Consider the following 22,274-nt stretch of genomic DNA (forward strand, 5'->3'; position numbering starts at 1 on the left):
GTTCTCATTCATGTGGATGGTATCTTTTCTGGCTATCATTGCTTCTTGTGGAATTTTAAATGGGCTACTTCAGGCCAACATTTGGTTTGTCTCTTTAAAAGAACATTTTTCTGAGCTAAATTCCGCCTGGTTTGACTAGAGCGCTTGTGTGTGCCATCACATCAATTTAAGTTTAGTGTAATTCCAACCATTTCCACCAAAAAAAAAAAAAAAAAAAGTGTTTCCAAAAAACGTTTTAGTAAACCATTTTTGTTAGTGTGAAGAGCTTTTAAATATCTAAAGACGTTTGTTCCACAAAAAAAACAACTTTTTTGCGCAACTGAAAGATTATATGAAAGTTAAAGGTTTTTCATGGACCTAGAGATTGAAAAACAAAAGTTAATCTAAAAACGTATATAGTGAAGCATTCATTAGGTCTTTGGTGGAAATTACAAAAGCTGAAAATGTAACAAAATACGCTGAAATAAAAATTATTATTATAAAAAAAAAAAAACATATTTCCGAGTGGTGGTCTACAAATGTGTAAAATAACAAAAGAAAGTAGGCTAGTCCTCATCCGGTCCTATATCACTCATTTAGGATACAGGATGATAATCCGGGTTATGTGAGTCTCTCCTCCGGTAAACCGGTGTCCTAGCATCATCCCGGTGCTGTATGATCCCTCAGAGAAGATACACCTTTGCTCTGAGTTTTCGGGGGAACGGTGTCAAACTTTTGAAGCTCTCATAAAAATAATGGGCGGATCTTTCCAAGACTAGTGATTTCCCCGTGTTCGTTTCTTTTTCCTCACGGGTCAGGTTTAGTCCACACGTCCAACCCTCCGAAAGACTTGAGCTCTTCAGGGAACAAACCGGTTTTCTTTTTTTTTCATGAGAGCCCGTTTACCTTCTGTCTGAGAGTCTGCTGGGCGGAGGGACTGAGGAGTTTGTTCGAGACGAAAACCAATTGATTTTTTTTCGCTCATGGCAGTGCAGAAATAAATAAAAATAATCTGGATTGCGGAAAAGGAACGAATTTGAAAATAAATCACAGTTGAGGGCACCGGTCATGGATAAGGACAAGGAAAGGTGGTCCACGAGATGGAAAACGAAAAACTGGCTCAGGAACTCCGCTTTAAGTGCAATCTTCAGTCTGACTTTTGTCCTACAGGCGACACATGTGAGAGCAGGTAAGGAAAAGGTTGAGGAGCATCGTCACGAGCCTTCCAGAGATGCCAGCTATCCGCGTAAACCTGTGTATAGTTATATATAGGCTAATACTGGACGTGTAGCGATTTTCACTGTCAGAAACTGTCTTGTGTATATTGTAAAATGTATTGGCTCTATCTCAAATCCTAGTGAGCTGAGAAATTATTTACTTGTTCCGAACTACGAGGCATTTCTAAACCGCAGTATTGATAACGACTATTTTAATCTGGATAATAATGCCCAGGATAGTGCTTAATGAGAAAAATCCTTGATGCTTGGCGCATTGTTTCAATATCGACATACTTTTTTGTTTTATTTTTTATGAGCATTTATATTATATCATTTATAGATTTACTGACGTCTAATATCTACAAGTTCCTGCGTTTGAAATTTAATTTGGAGACAAATATTTTAAATGTTACAAAGTTCGCTGTGTGCAATTAATTGTTCCTGTGTTGAATATATAGAAATATGTTCGTGTGAACATAAATGTTGCGATATCACTGGTGAACCTGATCTATATGCAAAAAAAAATGGTTATTTACCAAAATAGAGTGGTTTAATAAATAGCAGAGAGGTGCATGTCTGTTATATTTGAACTGTTGATGAGGCAGCATTCGTGATACCTGCACTACCCTCCGTAAACCGGCGAGGCACTCGAGTGCCCAGAATCAGTTTAGGACGTTTTATTGCACGGACAGAGAGGAGATACCATTTCTCCACACTATCCCAGTCCACACTAAAGACCCCTGAACTGTCAGAAAGCTAGTGTAGAAGTACTGAATTTCTGACACATTATCTAAGTGTACACTTGAGTGTATTAAAATGGCCCTGTCTGTCATTTACATATTTAATCTTCCCGTAGGCTACTCTTAAATAATTGGAAAAATTAGGGCATCTTCTTTCCGACTCACCTGTAATTGAGGATCTCAAATGGGAAATAAAGTTGTTGTTTTTTTTTTTTGTTGTTGTATACTGTCTTTCCAGTAAGCTTTTAAACGGTCTGGTCTTTCCTGCTTTAAGCTTATACAAAATATAATAACTGCTCTGTAATATGAGAATATATTCTTTTGTTGCTGTTCTGATGGCCATTTCGGATATATAACATACCTCTTTCAAAATGGCTGCCTGATAATGTCTTCACCACATTGCACTTCTCTAGGCCAATTGGGAGGTGGGGATATTTTCAAAGTGAGTTTCCACATTTTTTGATTAATACGAATCTTGACCACAACTAAATTCCATGCATAAAAGCCACCTTTTGGCTCTTGATTTTTGGATCGATTTGAAATATATAAAATATCTCCAGTTCACAAAGTTCACATGAGATATTGGCCACACCTGCTCGGATATACAACGATTCAACCAATGAGCATACGGGGCTGTTTTTTTGCAGTTGTTTTTACGTCACAGTACACGATAGGGCTAATGTCATGTACTGGGATTTTATTGCTTATTGGGTCAGTTTGAATGTTATGATTTTTCTTGCCTGACCGATTGATATTGTGTTTCTTGTGTATTTGACGGCATTGACATTCCTGCCAGATTTCTTCAAGGTTTGTAGTCGTATTAGAGGCTGAATTACGCAGATGATAAATCCTTTTCTGCTAAATACTTTTGCCACATTTTATTATGAAAAATCTAGCATGACATTATCCATGACACTGGCTCTCCCAGAGAGGATATTTGGGGAAAATACAAAAAAGAACAAAATGTATCCAGTGCTTTTTAATTGTGGATGTGCATTAGGAGCTTATTTGCTGCTTTAATGGATTTTGGATGCTGATATTTTTTTAAGAGCTTCTGTGAGAGGGGGGTCCTGTTCCTGCCAATTCTCCACATCTGGAATATATGAGGCCTTTAGGTATGCAGTAATGCTGAGAGGCATTCTGAAGAGCACAAAGAGACCTTTAGTTTAGAGTTTAGAAAAGAAAAAACAGTAGCACTGCGTTTTGGAAGAGACTCGTAAGAGTTACAAATTATTACCCTCTCCTTTAAGAGTTTAGGAGCCTTTTATTCAGACTGTTTTTTGCATTTCATTTAGAATCACAATGCAGAGGGCTGCTCTTTGTTTTGTCAGTGGGGGTTACGCTGAATGGAAAACTCTCAACAGACGGATTTGACAAAGCTACATTAAGACCTCACCGCATCAAGCTCACAAACGTGCACACGGATGTAGACACGCTGGGCTTTATTGTGTGCAGCTGTTTTAATGGTATCAAGAAAATGAAGCTGTTCTGAGCAAATACTGCAGATTTTGGGTTATTAACATTTAAAAAATTTTAATTGAAAAATGTAAAATATGTATTTATACACTATAAAACATGTACTCTATTATAATGTATAATGTTTATTTGTTCCTCTTAAAGACAAAATTATTTAGAGCAATACAGAATTGTTATTAGGCACTAAACATTACACTATAGTTCAAAAGTTTGGGGTAAGAAAAAATAATATCATATTTTTTTCTTGCACACTAAGATTTGTTTGATCAAAAGTATATATATATACATAGATATACATATATATATCTTTTATCTATATCTATATCTATATCTATATATATATATATATATACATGCTATAGAAAAAATTGCATTTATTTAAAATAGAAATCAACTGCAACACTGTAGATGTCTCACTTTGAATCATTTTAATGTTTCCCCACTGAATAAAAGTATATATACTTTTAAATATCTAATACAATATCTCATTTTAATATTTATCTTCTTATCATCTTTTAAAAGTAAAATTTTACTGACCCCAAGCATTTGAACATCATTTTCTCTGAAACATAGAAACATTTTTCTTTCTTCACAGTAACAATGAATTTGTGCTTTCGGTGCATTAGGACTTGGTTGGTGGTACACTGAGTCAAAGTTATCTGCAGGCTGTACCATGCCGACACCATAATGTGTTCAGCATGTGCACTAACCCTAAAAAAGCACCACCCTTCAGCTTCTGGCCACATATGTGGAACAGGAACTACCGGATCAGCACTTCCTGCGTGCTCTTACCATATGATTACAGAAAATAATACTAATAAAAAAAGTCAAATTTAGGTTAGTTTTCACATGAACTACTATAGCAAGAGAAGAAATCCTTTTTTTTTGGTTCTGCTCTAGACTTTATAATCTAATTCAGTGTAATTGTGATGACCAGGCGTCTGAGTGACTTTTCCCCAGTGTCTATTTTTAACAAAAGCAGCTCATCGACATATTTTAAAAAGGTTCTGCTGGTTTTATTGTCCCTTATGCGCAGTGTTATAGGGCTAATATATATCAAAAAACTTCTGTATAATTCTTCCAAAGTGCTTTCCCAGCCTTCGTTGAATGGGACAGGGTGGAAAATGAGCCTTTTTGTTATGTCAAAGCATATGAAAATAAAAGCCTGGTTTGGATCCAACGCCGAGGCCTGAGAGAGAGAGTAATGAGTCTTAGCAACTAGTCATTCTGTTTATACGGTTTATTGTTTTTAGGCCTTTGAAAGAGATACTTCCTGTCTGGAGCCTGACCAGCAGACAAATATGTCCATTTGACCTGACTCAGAAGTTTTTGTAGTGTCTGGTAGCGGGGGAGTCCGAATAGGAGTATTTATGTGCTAGTCATCCATTCAGCCTCTGTTCCTATTCCCTTAAACCTCCTGAGAATCAGAGACTTCGCTCGGCATCCTAAACCACAACATTTGCGGTGGTGATGACAAACAGATGCGTCTAAAGGACACAAAGTTGTGTACGGATAGTGATGGATGCAAGTAACCCAGCTGATACTCTTATCTCCCTGACCTCGCTTACATCCTCATTCATCAGTCTCAAGTGAGGCCGGAACTTTTCATTTTCACTGCATCAAAGACGAAGCCTAAAAGACTGGAGCAGATCGATAAATCAACTTGACATTACAGAGTCCACTTTACAGTACCAGCCTCTAAATTGCCATATTAATCATATCATAAATCTCTCAGCCTGTTTAAGCATTAGCATAGATTTGTTAAGGATCATTAGAAACAAGCCATTTGTGGGGTGGAGGCTGAGCGAAACCAGAACCTTTCATATGTGACATCGGTAGCAGCCAACATGATTAAGTGTAGTACCTGATATATTGGTGGAGCTGAGCGTCTTGTAAAGTCTGGGTCGTGCTGAGCTGCCATAACCGTGGAAGGGTGGTGACCAGCACCAGTGACTTTAACTTCTGGAATGTTTGACTTTGTAGATGGATCTGCATCTAGGGGGCTCAATTATCCCTACTGGATATTTCTTCACATCTTTACTGCTTTGCTGCTCGGGTTCCTTGTAAAAGTACAATTGCTTCATTGGACGGTCACAGCACACATGCGATGACGGGGACTTAGGTACAATAAAACCGTCAGTCAGAGTTAGGGTTGTTGCGTAATGACACCGTGTGGCACCAAAGAGGGGTATTTCATGGGAATTTTTTTGTGTCCATATCAACAAATGGCAAGATGTAGCTCATAAATGTCTTCACTTGCTGAACGATGATGGACTGTAGATATACTCACTCCACTCCATTCAAGCAGGATAAGGACAAATAAGCCCTGTTGCATAAGAGAAAGCGGTCTAATTGAGGTTAACAATACTGACTTCTTGTTTTTGAACTTGGATAGTGTAATAAAATTACATAATAACCCAACTGTACTTGGAAGCAACCGTGAAGATTAAATTGCTGGACATTTATTTCTGTTTCACAAGTTTTTTCCGACAACTGTAGTTTCATCACTGTTCTCATCTATATGACAAATGAAAGGTATCTTTGGATAGTGCTGCTTACTTTTTCCCTCGTAGACTTTTTCTCATTTGTAAACTAGCTGCTTGCTAACGGAGTTATTGTCTTTAGTTAAATTAGATGTACAAATTGAAATAACTGAACAAAGATTGTATTGATTTGATCAATGAATCAATCAATCAATCAATCAATCATTTTTATTTATATAGCACTTTTAACAATACAGATTGTATCAAAGCACTGAAAAGTATCCAATAGGAGAATACAATGATAGGGATGTATAATGACGAATGTAAGCAATGATGTAGCAAAACTAATAATGTTTGCTTACCAATCAAATTATGAAAATGACAAACGCTTTGATCATTTGCCTCACAGCTGAACCCGTGGATGTGCTCAAGGTCTTAGACTTTAAAAGTTCACCAGAAGGAGTGAAGAAAACACAAGGCTTCTGCACCATCCGGAGAGGATCCAAACCAGATGTGGCCTACCGAGTGGACAAACAGGCTCAACTCAGTACTCCAACCAAGCAGCTCTTCCCAGGTACGTGAATTGAGCTAATCTATGTACCCTTGTCCCTACTTACTCTTAAATACATCAAATGTTCCGCTTGGGCAAGGCTGTAAATCACCTCTAAATTTTGTGTAATTGGTTTTCTCTTGCAAAGTGACATTTTAAGTTGTTTCTTTCTTCTCTTTGAAATGCATCCAACAGGAAGTACATAATGTAGCTTGACCGTCTCAGTTAAATGCATTTGGACTGTTTACAGTGCTAGAAGTCTGATGCCCAGACCTTGATGAAGGAATTAAAGCCATGATTATTGTTTCAAGAAAGAATCCATTAAGGAAGAAAGAAAGCTCTCTGGCTACTGTTTTGACCTACATAGGCGCATTTGAAAAACGTGCCTCTACCCACGTTTTTGAGAAAACCCTACAATTCTTTGCAGTTCCAACTGAAATAAACACAAGTTAAATTAAACACTAACGTTTATTGCTTTTTTGTTATGACCCCAGAACACTTTTACTATAGTGAATAATTTGTAAACTAATCCATTTTGACATTTGCGTTATGTAACCAGATCCGTACGTATGGCTTTTCTGAGGTAGTAAGCTTGCTCGGTAGCTCACCTGGTACAGTCTTGCAGAGGACATGGGTACGAGTCCTGTGAAACACTAAAAGTGCTTTAACCTTTTAGCTCCAGTCAACAGGTATTTCTGCACTGCCAAAATGGTTTCAGCAAACAACATACTGTAATAAAATGCAGACAGATTCACAGATTCATCTATTTTAAATAAACGGAACATACATTTAGCACCACTTACTGAACATTTCACTTTGGAAGCATGCAAGTAACACATCACTACCTACACATTTTCCAATGACTGGGTTGGTAGCTTTTGACCAGAGCGTTTTGTGCTAATTCATCCATGACTAGCTAAACATAGACTTAGAAAGATCCAAACTGCTGTTAACTGTTGCTACTGTTAGTCCTGCTGTTAACATAAACTAATATGTTGTATTGTATGTAACTATTGCATATTGTTTGAACTAAAAGCTATTTGTCATAGTTATGTTAATTATTCACAAAACCAGTGTGTCATTTGTCTCCTGCAAGTCCATGGATAGCACAGTTTTGAGTATAGTTTTAACATGGGATGTTGACATCTCTAATTATTTCCTCAGTCTATAACAACAACACTACTTACATTTACTAGTTTAGTCCCATTAACTTGGACCTTCTGTTCTGCGTGTGTTGGGTATCTTCCAAACTGGCCAGACTGCAAAGAGTAACTGAAGCACAAAATAGCGGGAGATTAAATTAACAATTCGTTTTCTGTGATTTTTGGCCTGAAAATTGCCTCCAAACCTTATGATTTTAAGACTGGAAATTTAAGGAAAATAATATGTTGGCAAAAAAAAAAAAATCTCCCTCAAGGTTGGCAAAGTGAACAGCATTTCAGAGATAGACGGTTTGAGCTTTAGTTCTACTCCAGTGCTCATACAACCCGTCTAACTGTAAATCTGTTATGACATCTGACACCTCGTAAAGGTAATGTGGCAACAAAAAAAGACAAACTGTTTCATACTTCGTTAAACCATCTCTTACAAATGAGGTGAGGGCTGTGTTGTTTTAAAAGGGCTACTGCATATTACAAGGCTGTTTAGATCTCAGTACGTTGTCTGATGTTCTGTAGCATTAGCTCATCGTCATGGAAAAGAAAACAAGCAATTGAATCATCCATAACAGCTGATGGTAAACCCACAATGCCTTTCCTGTGTCTTCAGGAGGAGTGTTCCCTCAGGATTTCTCCATCCTTATGACGATCAAACCAAAGGCGGGAGTACAGTCCTTCCTTTTATCGGTATACAACGAGCAGGGCATCCAGCAGCTGGGTGTGGAGGTGGGCCGTGCTCCGGTTTTCCTTTATGAGGATCAGCATGGGAAGCCCGCTCCTGAGGATTATCCCCTTTTCCGTGCCATCAACCTTGCAGATGGAAAGCAAGTTGACCCTTTATTTGTATATTTGTGATCTGTGTGGAGATTTTCAGTCTAAATAGATTAAACATCTGTAGTAGTACATAATAATACATACATTTCAGATGTAATCTTATTTTAATTGACCTTAACATCTTTTTTGTGTGCTTTCAACAAACTGTAGTACAGTTTTCATCAACTGGCTCTAGAATGTGTTTGGATTGGTTATGCAATTTGCTTATGAATTCTTCCTAGGCCAGTTTAGTTTATTATTGGTGGTATTTTCCATCTGCGTATTCATTTATTTATCTACATAGATATAATTAAAATAGGAAAACTGTGAATGCACAGCCATATGTAACTAATTTAGCAAAGCAAACATTTACTTTATAAGAAACGAAAACGGCAGTAAGCTTCTGTGCTTTTGATTAGCCACAATGAGGTTTACATGCGATAAAACAATGGCGTGTTCTCGCAATTCATGTAATGAAAAACTTTTCACTTTTTTCAATTCGAAAAAACACAGTGTTAAACAAAAACCAGCTTGTGAAATATTTATAATTGAGTCAATATGAGAGGCGGCGCTGAGTAAAACGCCTTTGAAAAAAACACATTGCTGCTTGGCTGTTCCATTTAAATTATTTCATTTAGGAACATCCTGTACTAATACAAGGCATTTATTTTTCTCACTGTATGAGGTTTGGTTATGCAAGGGAAAGTAAGCATATATCATACTCACAAACGTCATGATTCTTTTATGTTGTCTTTCCCGCACAATTTCCTCCCAACCCATAGGTGGCACCGCGTGGCTATTAGCGTCGAAAAGAAGACCGTCACAATGATTGTGGACTGTAAGAAGAAGATCACTAAACCACTCAGCAGAAGTGACCATTCAATCATTAACACTGATGGCATCACTGTCTTCGGGACCAGAATCCTGGACGAGGAAGTTTTTGAGGCAAGCAAAGCTGTTTTACAAAACGTCCGGTTACGATTTGTGGAACAATGTTAGTTAGTTAGTTAGGTCAATGATACACTCTCACGAGCTATCACTTGCGCAATATTCCCTTTCAAAAAGTGCATTATTTACATTGCATATTAATACCAGATGTGTACATGTTAGTGTCTCTTGAAAGTACCACCCCAGATTGTCCTTTTTTTCTGGGAACTGTTTAGTCACTAGTACTTACTTAAATTAAGCTATAAAGAATACTCACACTGTTGTAGTGTGTGTGTTTGTGTCAAGGCCATATGAATGATGCTATGCAGGAAAATTGGCAAATGATTTGATTTATTGCCTGGTCAGATAATGTTTGTCAAGGGTCTTTCGTTTCACTTACAAAAAACAGGGCATGTCAGTGGGTTTTATTTGCTCATAAATCACCAAAAGAAGCTAAATACTTGTTGGGGTTTTTGAACAAAGGAGCATTCCTGTCTGTATCTTAACAATTAAACTACACTACATATTTGGCACTTTTTATCATTCATTGAATGCTGTCGAGGCCAATGGGAATTGCTTATAAACATGGTGACATGCTGTGACTTTTGAGAGAATTGGGCTATTTGTGGTTGTTCGCTTTTAAATGAACAGTTTTTATTCCTCTTTTGAAAGAAAAGGCCAAATTGGGGCCAAATCTTTACTGCTATAAAAAAGCAACTCAGTTCTCCTGAGCTATAAAAGGCAGTAGTATAAATACAGTATCTGCATGAAGATACAACTCTTTGGACGTACAGTACCGTAAGCCACATATTAAGCGAGGTTTACTAGCTTGAAGTATTCCATTCAAATTTCTCTTTGCTGTGAGAAGCAACGCAGCAATCCTGTGTAATTCTGCACGCTCGATTGCTAGACAATATCTGCAGAGCCTGTCTTTGATGTGAGCTGAAGGAATGTTGTCTAATAAGAACAGCATGCTAAATTTTTGCCTCAGGTTAGAGATGTTGTACATAGGAATCTTTTGAAATTCTGATCCCGTTTCTTCCTCGATCTTCTCTGCTAGGTCCAGCGTTAGTCAGGGGGCTGTGATGAGCCTGCAAAATATATAGCCTGAGAGGTAAATCTGCCATAGTAAATGGGCTCGTTTTCAGCAATTGCTTAGCATCTCTGAATTCTTCCACCCACTGTACGGTTGCCGTAATGTTGGAAACTATCTCAAATTTTTCTGCCCAGTGGTAAACACAGATGTTTCAATCAAGAGAGCTGATTACGATGAAAGCTTTGCTAATAGGTTTAAGCGCTGTAAAATGAACATCTTGTGGTTTTCGCTTTGTTTTTATGTCAAACATAAATGGCAAGTTTGGTATATTGTTTTGTTTAAAGCAAATTCTAAAGGATTTTGTGAATATATGCAGATAGATTGTTTAAATGGGTAAATGAGTCCATGTAAATCATAAGGAAGGAAGTTTTATAACCCCCAGGTTTTTATAACCCCAAACACCTGTAGGTGTTCTGTGGAAATTACTTTCGTGGCTTTTTAGTTTATGTTCTAACCTTTCCTCTAGATGGAGAGAGTATTTGCAGATGCTTACGCCGAATAACATCGAAGTTGGGTTTGTTTGTATATGTGTGTGTTTTGGAAGAGACCGTAAGGTTGCAACCTACACACCAGGGCAGCCAGAAAAGAAATCGCTACCTAGCGAAATATTGGATGACAAGAATTTGTAATTCGAAAATAAAAGAATACATATTTTAAAAGATACCACCAATATTATAAATCACTAATCTTATGAAAGAAATGCCTTCCAACAGCAATAATAGCAGGTAAAATTACAATGGGAGTCTGCGTCTGTCTTGTCTCCCCAGAGCCCATTGAGTTTTTACAGACCCCCAAAGTGTGTTAGACACTTAGATATAACCTCTTTGTTACATTCAAATGGCCTTCATTTGAGGGAGTTTTTAGTGAGTAATTAGCTTGGTGAGATTTAAAGTAAGTTTCTGTCTGTGAATAAAAATAAATAAATGTAATTATTACACTTGTTATTGCCTTCAGTTATCATTTTGGAGTAAATGTAAAATGCTTAAAAACACTAACTTGATGAGATTCGTATTTGACTTTACTATGGCTAACAATGTAAAGCAAAAATGTAACAAGTGAACAACAACAATATGAAACATTTGTTAATTGTTGATATTGTAGGATCTAATAAACTTTATTAATGTATCAAACAGTTCACAACTCGGTTTAACTCGGGATAATCTACCCCAAAATAAAAATGAATGTAATCATTAATTACTTACCCCTATGCCATTCCAAAATTGTAAAAGCTTTTTTTTTTGACAAAATGTTAGTTTTGGGGTGAAGTATCCCTTTAAGAGATGTGTGAAAATTTACTTTGACTTGCATACCCTTGTCCCGAGAACGCTGCGTAACTTTACAGTTGAAATCTTTAGCATGTTTGACTCTGGTTTGAATTTAAGTCAGTGTGGTTTTGTGTTCTAGTCTCACTTGCTAACCCAACAGCTATAGCAAAAAATATTATGACATTTTAAGTTAATTTAGAGGACTAAATTCACAAAATAACTCTAATTTAGGTTTTTAAGTAGGTCTTGAAACCCACAAAACCACCACTAGAGAAAGCACAATTTTGTAAATGGACATTTATTTCCACCTTATATTCAACGCGATACATGCCTTGTGACAACGAGAAATATAGTATAAAGCCATTCAGTATTCTCAGATGTTACGTTTGAACATGTTTCCCTAAACTTATATTGTTTTGAAGAGATTTCACATGCAAGTTCGTGTTCTTTTACAAAAGTTCTTTGCAAGGACTGTTTGTGAAGGGGGAAACATATCTTGTCACTCTTGGCCAAGGAAGTAGCCAGGCTTAGCCAGCCCTGTGAGATATGGCATGGATTTAGGGATCTCTGGCCAGAAGTCCATCATGCCATAAGGAATCCAAATTAGTGTTCCTTCGAGGACATGTGTTAGACATTGAGTGGATGGAAAAATCAAGCTGAATAACTATGATCAAGAGCAGAACACTTGATTTCAGTTTATGACTGGGTGTTTCATCTTTGACATTTTTAGTAAGTGTGATCATCTTTTTGATTAAATTAAATCTCTTTTTTATCTGAAAATAACAAATAGGTGGAGTTTTTTCAACAGTAATTTGTTCATGACATCCTTGAGGGACACCTTTTACCAGTAGGTGCTGATCATTTTTGTTTTTGTGAGCGAGTCAGTAAATAATTCGCAACAGTATCTCACTTGACTTTGTCTGGAACTATTTTCATTAAAAGCAATTGGCAACAACATGTCAAAAAAAAGTCAAATTAAAATAAAAAGTCTAAAATGTAAATATATAAAAAAAAAGATGGTGCTAACGATATGGGAAAGTTACACAACGTCCATGATGGTGAGTGCCGAATGTTTGTTCACATTTGTAGAGACGCCTATAAATAAACGGTTTGTAGGCTTATTATTCAAGAAGGTGCAGATACACATTTCAATTGCAAGTAAATGTAAGTTTTGTGAGATTTGTTTGTCATTGAAGACGAGCTACTAGGTCTGAACAAGCAGCATACCTCATGTCGGACCATCTGTGTTTCTAGCCTTTGCAGATTGCTTACGCAGGTGTGAACCTGGAACTGCGACCGAGGGGAAAATATGATCAGAGTATGGTATGACTTGGCCGAAGACACACAGCTGTTTAAGAGATAGTGCGTTCGGCTTGTTTTTTTTGTAACGAAAAACTCAAGGGGTGCAGCTTTTTTGTAATTCACCATTTAGATGAAGATGCTTCAATCACCTTTTGTGTTCTGTAAAATAATGTGATATGCAATTATAAATACATTAACATTTACATTTGGTGCAGAATTTGTAGACAATGTCACAATTTCAGTAACACTTTATAATAACTACACGCTATTGTTCCAACATGAATAGTCATTAGTAAGCAGTTTAGAAAAACATCTATAAATGCCTCGTTCTTGATTTATAAGCATATCCATTACAAAGGAGATGTAAAGGCTCAGTTATCTTCCTAACAGAAAAATAAACACAACACAGAGGGAGACGGAACTATTCATTTATCAAGTGTGCAGTTGTACGATTTCATTTTTTTGCATCTTGAAAAAATATTTAATAATTACAGCAGGAACATGTATTGATAAAGCATTTATTAACACACTACGCAACTATTGTCATGTGTCTATTATTTATTCATGTACATATTCAATTTATTAATCATTTACTTAGACTTTATAAATGTTCCTGTTAAACACTGACAACTCCTAACTAACTGTAAATAACATTATAATTTAGAAATTGTAAATTAATATTAAAGTGTAAAAATACAATTATGAAACATATATACGCTCAAAAACAAGGCATTCATAGATGCACTTGTAATCTGCTTACTAATGCGTAATAATGTTGGAACAATGGTTTATAAAGGATGAATTAGTATTACTAATGCTTTACTAATGAGTCATAGTGTGTAGTTATTAAATTGTCTCAAAATTGTTATTAAATTGTTATTTCTAATTGTCACAAAAATACACTCTCAAAAAAATATATAAAAAATAAAAAATTGCTGCAAAAGCCAACCTATGTACGTACAGTCCATATAAAGGTCCATATTAGTACCTGAAGTGTACATTAGTACCTAAAGGCACCACCCCACTAACAGCTTTGTACTGTTTTTTCTGTACTGATGTCAGACCATCATTTCCTCAAAGGTGTTACTGTAAGCTGTTACGCATTTGGCCTTAACTTTCTTTCTCTTTTTTTAAATCTTTCTCTGTATCCTCTTCTCCCACGACTGGCCTCCGCCTGTGTCCCGCACACTGCTGGGAAACATATTTTACTGTTTAACGGCTCCCAGTAGAGTGATAAGGTAACATTTGAGGCCCGCTTCAAGGCTTTGTAGCGGCTGCTGTTTGGAGGATTGCTCTGGAATGGGGCAAGCAAGTCGGGGGTGGGGTGTATTGAAGCTTAAACCATCATTCGATATTTTGCCTTAGAATACTAATGTTATTCAAAGTGTGCGTGGAATCTGTCTGCCCGTGCAAAAAAAAACGACGCTTTTTCCCACAATCTTGCTACAGAGCCTGTCTGTATGGGAAATAAGATCTGGGGTGCATTAGATATTCCATATTTTCAGCATTTGACATTCAGTTGCTGTTTGTGCATTTTTTAAACAATCAACATTTTCCATGACATTATTCCAGTCTGTGTTTTCTTCTGAATCGTTCCAAAACTCTTCGCTGAATATCTAGGTTAAACTGTCAGGAGGGATAACTACTGACTCCAGGCCTTGAAATATGGCTGACCGTGACTTTCTCTAGAACAGGGATGTCAAATCCTGCTCCTGGAGGGCTAACGTCATGGTTGGAGGTCAGCTTCAGCCAGCTGCAGCACACTTGTCTGAAAGTTTGTCGTAGTGAATCGGAGGATTTCGGGTGTATCTCAATCACCTCAATAGCTCTTGAGCTTGTGATTAAATATATTGCGTTCATGAATCCAGGACTCTGTGAGGACTCTGGGTTGTTTTAAGTAATCTTTTGTTTAAAAATTATTATTTTGCTTACTTAAAATGGGCTGGAAATTAAAAATCACAAGGTCTGCTGTTCGCCAGGGGAACTGCAAATTTTACACCGCGGCCTTGCAAGTTGAAAGACTCCAAAACCTGCCCATAAACAAACGTTACTGAAATTAGAGAACATATTTTAACATCAAATTAAATAAAACTCAGTCAATCCATTTATGTTATGCAAGGCAAAAGCCTTTCCACCTCAAAACGACCGCTGCTGACTCAGCTGCCTGACACCTCATCCTTATGTTATGTTGCATTGCTTAAAATAATATCATTTACACCGCATTGAAGACTTTATAAATGAAATACAAACCTTTATTTCCCAGAAAGAGTGCACCAAATAGGCGGCAGGAGTGGCGCTGAGACTCTGGGCAGCTGGGTTGTTCAATCAGAAACAGTCTCAACTACCAATTAGGTAGAAAAAATACCCCAGAATAAAAAAATGATCCAGCAACTTAGTTAAACAAAAACTACTCAGCACCTGGGTAAAAATATTAAAAATAAACTAATAAAATGACCCAACGAGCTGAAACCAGCATTTTTTTAGAGTCCAGTCAGACAGTACATTTAAACAAGATGCTGTCAGCATGTTTTTGGTGGCCCTCCTAGCATGTAAAAATACACAACTTGCATTTGACCTTAATGTTTACTCTTGTCTGTTTTGGCTGTTGTGACAGAAAGGTCATATGGCAGGTCATAATGACCGGCGAGAATACCTGGCATTCCTCAAGTCATAATTACAGAGTGCTGACAGTGGTAATCATAAGCGATGATTTAACCTTTGTTCTGGTTTAGTTTCAGTGCACACGTAATAAACCAAACTTTCTTTTGACCTCTGACATGTAAATTGCACAGTCCTCGGGAGAACAGGGCATTAACACTTCATCAGGTAGGGGCGATGATAAGAATAGGTGGATGTCATGTGTGGAACTCATTTTACCATTACTCCATTCAGTTTTGTCATGCTGTTACAAAAATAAAAAAACACACACTTCTGGGCCTTGCACATTTTCTGTATAGTCTATCATCTGGAGAAAGCCAGTAATCCACCCAGTTTTTATATGCATGTTATTGCTCTTATTCTAAACAATTCATCATCCATCCCTGACAAAAAACGTACTTCCATATAGGGGTGTGCGATAATATATGCTACAAAATTAAGATTAAGCCAAGAGCAGTGAGAGATTCTCTCTTTTTTGTTGTTTGATTAACATGAATGGCAGACAGCAGGAGATTAGATGACTGCTGTCATTTTAAGAGCTGCTCGGATCCAAGATATTGTTACACTGTTATTTTCTTTCTCAGCTGTTTGCTTTCACTTAAGGCCTAAATAACTGTGCTTATGAGAATACTTGCAAAGACGGGTGTTTTGACACATACAAGTGTGTGTATTTAACCTTTCGAAGACACACATATAGCAGCATTCTCTTTCAATGCTGATTACATTTCAGTTGTTAAATAACCCCAATGCTTACAAAGTTTCGGGACCACATAGCACAGCAATCTCACACGAGCTTGTAGGACGATCTTTATGTTCAAGCTTGTTCTGTTTTTAGGCCTATAGAGTCTTGTGTATAGTAATAGTGCTGGTCATTAGGTGGAAGTGATCTTTTATATAAAAGTGCTTTATGGCCTGCGGCAAACTTTGAAATATTATTATTACCGCAGCAGGATAGATGAACGCCACAGGTAGCTGTTGTAATTGAAGGAAGAGTATGAATTTTTCAAGAATGCATTGGTTAAGGGTGTAGATTGTTTTCTTGTTGTTGTTCTCTTTTTCGTCCTGTCTGTGTACATTTATAGACAACTCTAAATGTGTTTAAATTAACACTGTTTAAGCTTGCCATTCGAAAGTATCCGCCTGTCTGCCAGACAGCACTTGGGTACGGAAATTGAATTAGTACATGGTGCTACAGAAAGTCTGAAATCATTGCTTCTTTAAAAAATAGCATTATAGTAAATTGTAAAAATGGTATTACCTCGGCACCGGTTCTTCTGACATCTGTAGCCTGGCCCTGGATTGTATTCAATTCCTGCCAGTTTGAATGTTCTTTGTATTCTAAGCCTGAACAGACTTAATTGAGCATGTAACTAATACATTTAGAGATTTTGAGTGGACTGGTGACACACATGAAGAAAATCAAACCACAGCATGTAGCTGGTGGGGATTTTGATACAGATCTGTTGTTGGAGGTTTTTGGCCTTTTTTTCAACATTTAATATCCAGAATCTGAAATTAGCTCACTGTGTTGTAGAAGGAGTTTTTCTCTTTGAAAAGAATGTGTCTGTTGTGAATTAACACAGTACTCAGCAGACATTGTAAGACAGGGCAATCCCAATGGATGCTCAAGTATTCAAAGCAGATTTATACCTCCCTGCTTCCATCAGTGTTTAGTCCAGAGCCATGCTAGTATATTATCTATGTTCTCAATAGTGAGGAAGAAGATGTACCAGACACTTAGAAAAACAACTGTCCGGTGATGGAGAGTCATTGGATGGGAATCAGACTTGGAATAAGCTGAAAATGGAGATGTGTTTGACCAGAGATGGATGTCAGTAGTTGGCCAACACATTTTTGGCTTAATGTTGAACTAAGTCAGGTGTGTTTGAATGTTTGTCTGACTATGTTTGAATGCGGTCATTGAATATCAGTGTTCATGTATCAAGGCTGTAATGATCATTTATTTTAGTATTATTAATATTTTATATTATTTTGAAATGGCTTTTATTTTTATTTTAGTTTAAACTGATTCAATTTATGTGCTTTTATCATTTTTTTATTAGTTAATTTTATTTTTATGTTTCCATTTTGATTGAATTTATTTTTATTTCCATTTTATCGTGTTGTTTTAGCACTTCAGCTTAAACTAAAGTAGTAAAGTAAAAAAATATTCCGGAGTTATTGAATTAAACATGTTAAGATATTACTGTTATCTTGTTATATTTATTATTGACCACACAATTTTTTTTTAACAAAATAGAAAATTCTGCTTCCATCTTTAAGGTAGAAGATGTGCTAATGAGTAAAAGTAATAGTTAACAACATTTGCTTTAGTGCAATCAAAGTGTAGATATCATTTATTTAACAAAGGAAGCACAATGTAATGTATTGTATTATATGTATTATAGTATTGCAGTTAATATTTTTCTCAGTCAGAGTAAATGGATGTTTAAACATATACAAAATAGCCAAATTTAAAATGCATTTGGCTCCTAAACATGTGTTAGTTCTTCATCGTGAGCTGTTTGTAGTATAGAGGGATATCAGAGCTTTTCAGTGTGTACAAGGATTTATTGGTCATGCTTGCAGGAAGCATCATTTTGGTACCATAAAATGTCTTCCAGCGCCTTAAGCTCCTACAGATGTAGACCCTGTAATTTAATGTCGTCTGCATGTTAGCATTCTCCTCCACAGGCCACCCCGCTTGACTCGTCTTTACATGCCAATCAAATCAAAGAAATATGTGTGTTTATTTACCTTTGCCCTTCTTTGACTTTTTTTAAGCCCTATTTACGACGCACTGTGTCAGTATGGCACGGGGGTCCAGGTCCACGCAGGTCAACAGAAGTATTCAGCGGTTTCTCCAGCAGTAGTTTACAGAGTCAGAAAGCTCCTGCTTGAAGGTTTCGGCTTGTGCGCGGAGCTGTTTGGCCTTTGTGTCGAGGTGGGAGAAGGGATCTTATTTCCTTTCCCGAATTTTTATGAAAGACAGACGGCCTCAGATATTTCACATCAGCACGGGTGCCGGTTATTTATCTTGCCATTCCTCAGTCGCTAGCGTCGGGCCGCTCTGTGAAATGTGACTCACCGTGGAGCACAATGCTGCTTTTTGAATGGGACGCAGATGAAGTGGCCATTTCGACGTGTGCTCGCGCGGCGCTGAACTGGCCGCTTTCGTTTTTCCTTGTTTTTTCAGCTGAGCGGCACGTCTGCCTTCTTCCTGTCTGTGAGCAAATTTTAAGAGGCTGGGAAAAGAAGCTCGTGACAGAAAGAAGGGCTAATTCTCAATGCCCCGCAGCTACTTTCGATGTTATCACACGTATTGTTCTCTGTGACACATAGACACATGCTTACTTGATTTAAAAGATCAAAAGATGGATTCTGCCGTGTGCAGCTGTTCATTGATATGTGCCTGATTAGGTCTTAAGGTTTCTCAAATAGTCTGTTTGTGTGCATTGTCTATCATTTTTATGTATAGACATCCGGCATATTTCTGATAAGCATCTTTGTTATGTCGTTCAGGGAGACATCCAGCAGCTTCTTTTGGTGGCAGACCCTCGCGCAGCCTTGGACTACTGTGAACACTACAGCCCCGACTGTGAAACCCCCCATCAAGAGACACCACAGGCCCAGGAACCCGAGGAAGAGGTCAGTACGTGTCTGGATCTGACCCAGACAAGTGTGGTGTGTGCGTTTGTGTGTGTGGTTGTGTGATGATGTATTAATGGATCATATACGGTCTACACCCACAGCTTCTGTCTGGGGCTTTCTTAGGCCCGGATTCAAAAACATTGCCAAATATCTGAATTATCCATCACTGAGATATATACGAGCAGTCGCCTAGTTTTCTAGTTAAAACACTGTTCGAAGTCTTCAAATAGATTACAGGTAAGTGTTACAAATAAATGCGTTAGGTGGCGCTGTGGACGCTTAATGGCAATCTCCATATATTTACAAATATATTTTATTATATTTGTAAATTATAACTGTAATTTTCACAGTTTAGAGCAATGTCCAAAGGTTTTATTAGAGCTGCTGGTCTGAACAAACTGTCCTTCTGGAATGTATTGTGAATCACAAGTGTGATCTGGAGGGATTAAACTCTTCTGCTAATCCCAAATTGAAACTGTCTGGTTTTCGATATTAAGCTTTTTCAGTGCGTCAATGTTTTCCAATAGTATTTCATAGAATAACCAATGAGCTCACGGTGGAAACTATTTTTCCCCCTGCCACAGAGTCTGAGCCCACTTTTGAGTGGCGTGGAAATATATTTTTCTTTAATGACTCCTGCATGCTTGCTGGGAAAGCCTAGTTTTCTCCCTCCGCAGCTTACTCTGGAATACCTGGAAAAGTGAAGTTATGTCTCTCAGCTGTTAAAGAACTCCTGATTGTAACACGATGATAAATCACTGTAACGGCTGCTTGGGGTATTGAGAACTGCGCCACAACAGTGGATGGAAAATGTAGCTTCACGTATCGCGGGAGACGCCAGAGCGAAACCAATAGAGAAATCGGCGAATTAATACAGAGCGGTAAAAACAAGTTGAACAACTATATAGTCAGCTTTTTAAAAGCAGGTAATATAGCTTTATAATCTGTGTTAACTTACTAATGCTGTAACCCAGCCCAGCATCAGCTGCCTAACATCTATATCTTTTAGGATGAGCAGAGAGCTTTGGACGCAGGCCCACTCTTTTCCCCTGCAAGGAGCTCCCCTGCGCCGTACCAAATGCTTTAAGACACTTGTGGGAAACAGGGACGCGTTTTTAATGGCCCAGGATGATATTTATGCCTTTCATCCAGCACGCTGGCTACAGCCGTGGCAGGCTCCAAGCCTGGCAAGACCCTTTAATTCTGTAAACCGACTCGCAGCTGGATATTTCTTCCTTTTCGCTTCTCTTCTGCAGCCAGTGGAATGCAGCCAGTCCACCAGGCCTCAGTTCTTTTTTTCTCTGTTATTTTTATTAGCTCAGCTGATGCATAGGGACTTAAATTCGTCCCTTTCTGATGGACGAAGGCGCATCGCTGAATGCCTGTTGACTTGCTAGACTCTACCATCCACTATATCTCACCTTATGCTCAAGCACCTTATTACAATTAGAGAGGAAAACAAGCAGAGAATTGGAAACGTATGTTTATGAAATGTAAGTCATTTATTATTGGGAAGGACTTAACAATAGCTCTTTGTTGAATTGTTAAATTGACTGCTATTTGAGTGCTTTACAACATTTCAAAAATCGTTTGTGTGCAAGTGGCTTAGGAGTGTAACATTTAATTAGCAAGCTTAATAAGAAGCAGAATTATCCAATAAATTAATTATGAATTGCCATGTGTAACATACGCAGTAAATGGCTCTGCTTAACTTTACGCAAAAAACAGCATAGGCTTTTCACAGCAATTGCTGCATTCATTTTATGTTGGTATTACTATACGTGCTTTATCAAAGTGCCAGAATATACAATAATGCATTCGCTCATTGGCAATATTGAGCTATACTGCTTTTTTTGAAGGGGGGGGCTATTAATAATTATCTTCTTTGGATATTGAACGTACAGTATAGCACCAGTGGGCTGATATGGCTGGCTTAAAATTATGAGACGAAACAGAGCATTATGTTATTTTAACAACCTACCTTTGACATACCGACATCATCTGACATTTGAAGAGTTTGAATCTTCTTGCATTTTCACTGGTGACAAGAATACTGTTTACGTCTCTTTTTTTTAATTATGTGTTGCTGTTTTTGTTTTGGTCACATTGCTAATGCTTGTTATCTTAAAAAAATGACAGGCACTGGAGAGTCACACTATAGTTAACTTCATTATTCATGAAATTCATGAGATTTGTATTCAGATTATGGAATGGATACTTATCCATGAGGCCCAGTTGGGCTCAAAGCATATATTTTGTGCTTTTGTAAAATAAAATGCTTTGAATGACCTGTTAAATAATACAGTAGTAATATAAATAACTATATGTAGTCCTTTTTTCTCTCTCAGTACAATACTGAATACACAGATTATAATGAGTTCTATGACTACACAGAAGAAGGGACTGCCACTGAAAATCCCACTGACAACATCGGTGCAGAGACTAAGGTAAACACTCCGGCTCATCTTTATGGCCCAAGTGCATGTCAATCACTGTGGGATTTTCTTCAGCCCGCCCACTTTCACACTGTGTGGTCTCTGAGTTATTACCCCGACTCTCTCTCAGTCACTTCGCCTTTCTGTCTCTCTTCCCATTTGCCTTCACTTTCATTCAAATACAGGCTCCAAATGTAACTTTTGGCTAGATATGCAGTTTTCGAGAAAACGTAATGACCATTCATGAAACTGTATTTCATAATTACTGTTGTAGCAACAAAATGTTTTTTGGTTTTTTTTTTGGCATTTTAGACAAACAGTGAAAATCCCTATATCCTATCTAAAATTTTTATGATAAATGTTATTCTGAGATTTTTTTTATTATTTGTAAACAGTTTGATTTCTTTCAGAGTGATTTAAATCATCAATTATTGTGTTGAAATGTGTAATAGTTACCAGCCAGCTGTTATTCACTAGCCAGATCTAACTTTTACTGGCAATTGAACTGCTCATATTTCAAATTCA

The 22,274-nt window shown here is 37.3% G+C and overlaps 1 protein-coding gene across 1 annotated transcript in view; it reads left to right on the forward strand.

The window, feature by feature from the left end:
- Window positions 1-808: 808 nt before the first annotated feature.
- Window positions 809-22,274, forward strand: part of col11a1b (collagen, type XI, alpha 1b) — a 66,741-nt gene continuing 45,275 nt past the window's right edge. The window contains exons 1-6 of the mRNA XM_043224154.1: window positions 809-1,168; window positions 6,305-6,469; window positions 8,213-8,426; window positions 9,198-9,360; window positions 19,186-19,311; window positions 21,663-21,761. Of these exons, the coding sequence (XP_043080089.1) occupies window positions 1,048-1,168; window positions 6,305-6,469; window positions 8,213-8,426; window positions 9,198-9,360; window positions 19,186-19,311; window positions 21,663-21,761 (888 nt within the window). The 5' untranslated portion in view covers window positions 809-1,047. The remainder of the gene's footprint in view (window positions 1,169-6,304; window positions 6,470-8,212; window positions 8,427-9,197; window positions 9,361-19,185; window positions 19,312-21,662; window positions 21,762-22,274) is intronic.

Source organism: Puntigrus tetrazona, chromosome 2 (assembly GCF_018831695.1).
Source record: "Puntigrus tetrazona isolate hp1 chromosome 2, ASM1883169v1, whole genome shotgun sequence".
Lineage (NCBI taxonomy): Eukaryota > Metazoa > Chordata > Actinopteri > Cypriniformes > Cyprinidae > Puntigrus > Puntigrus tetrazona.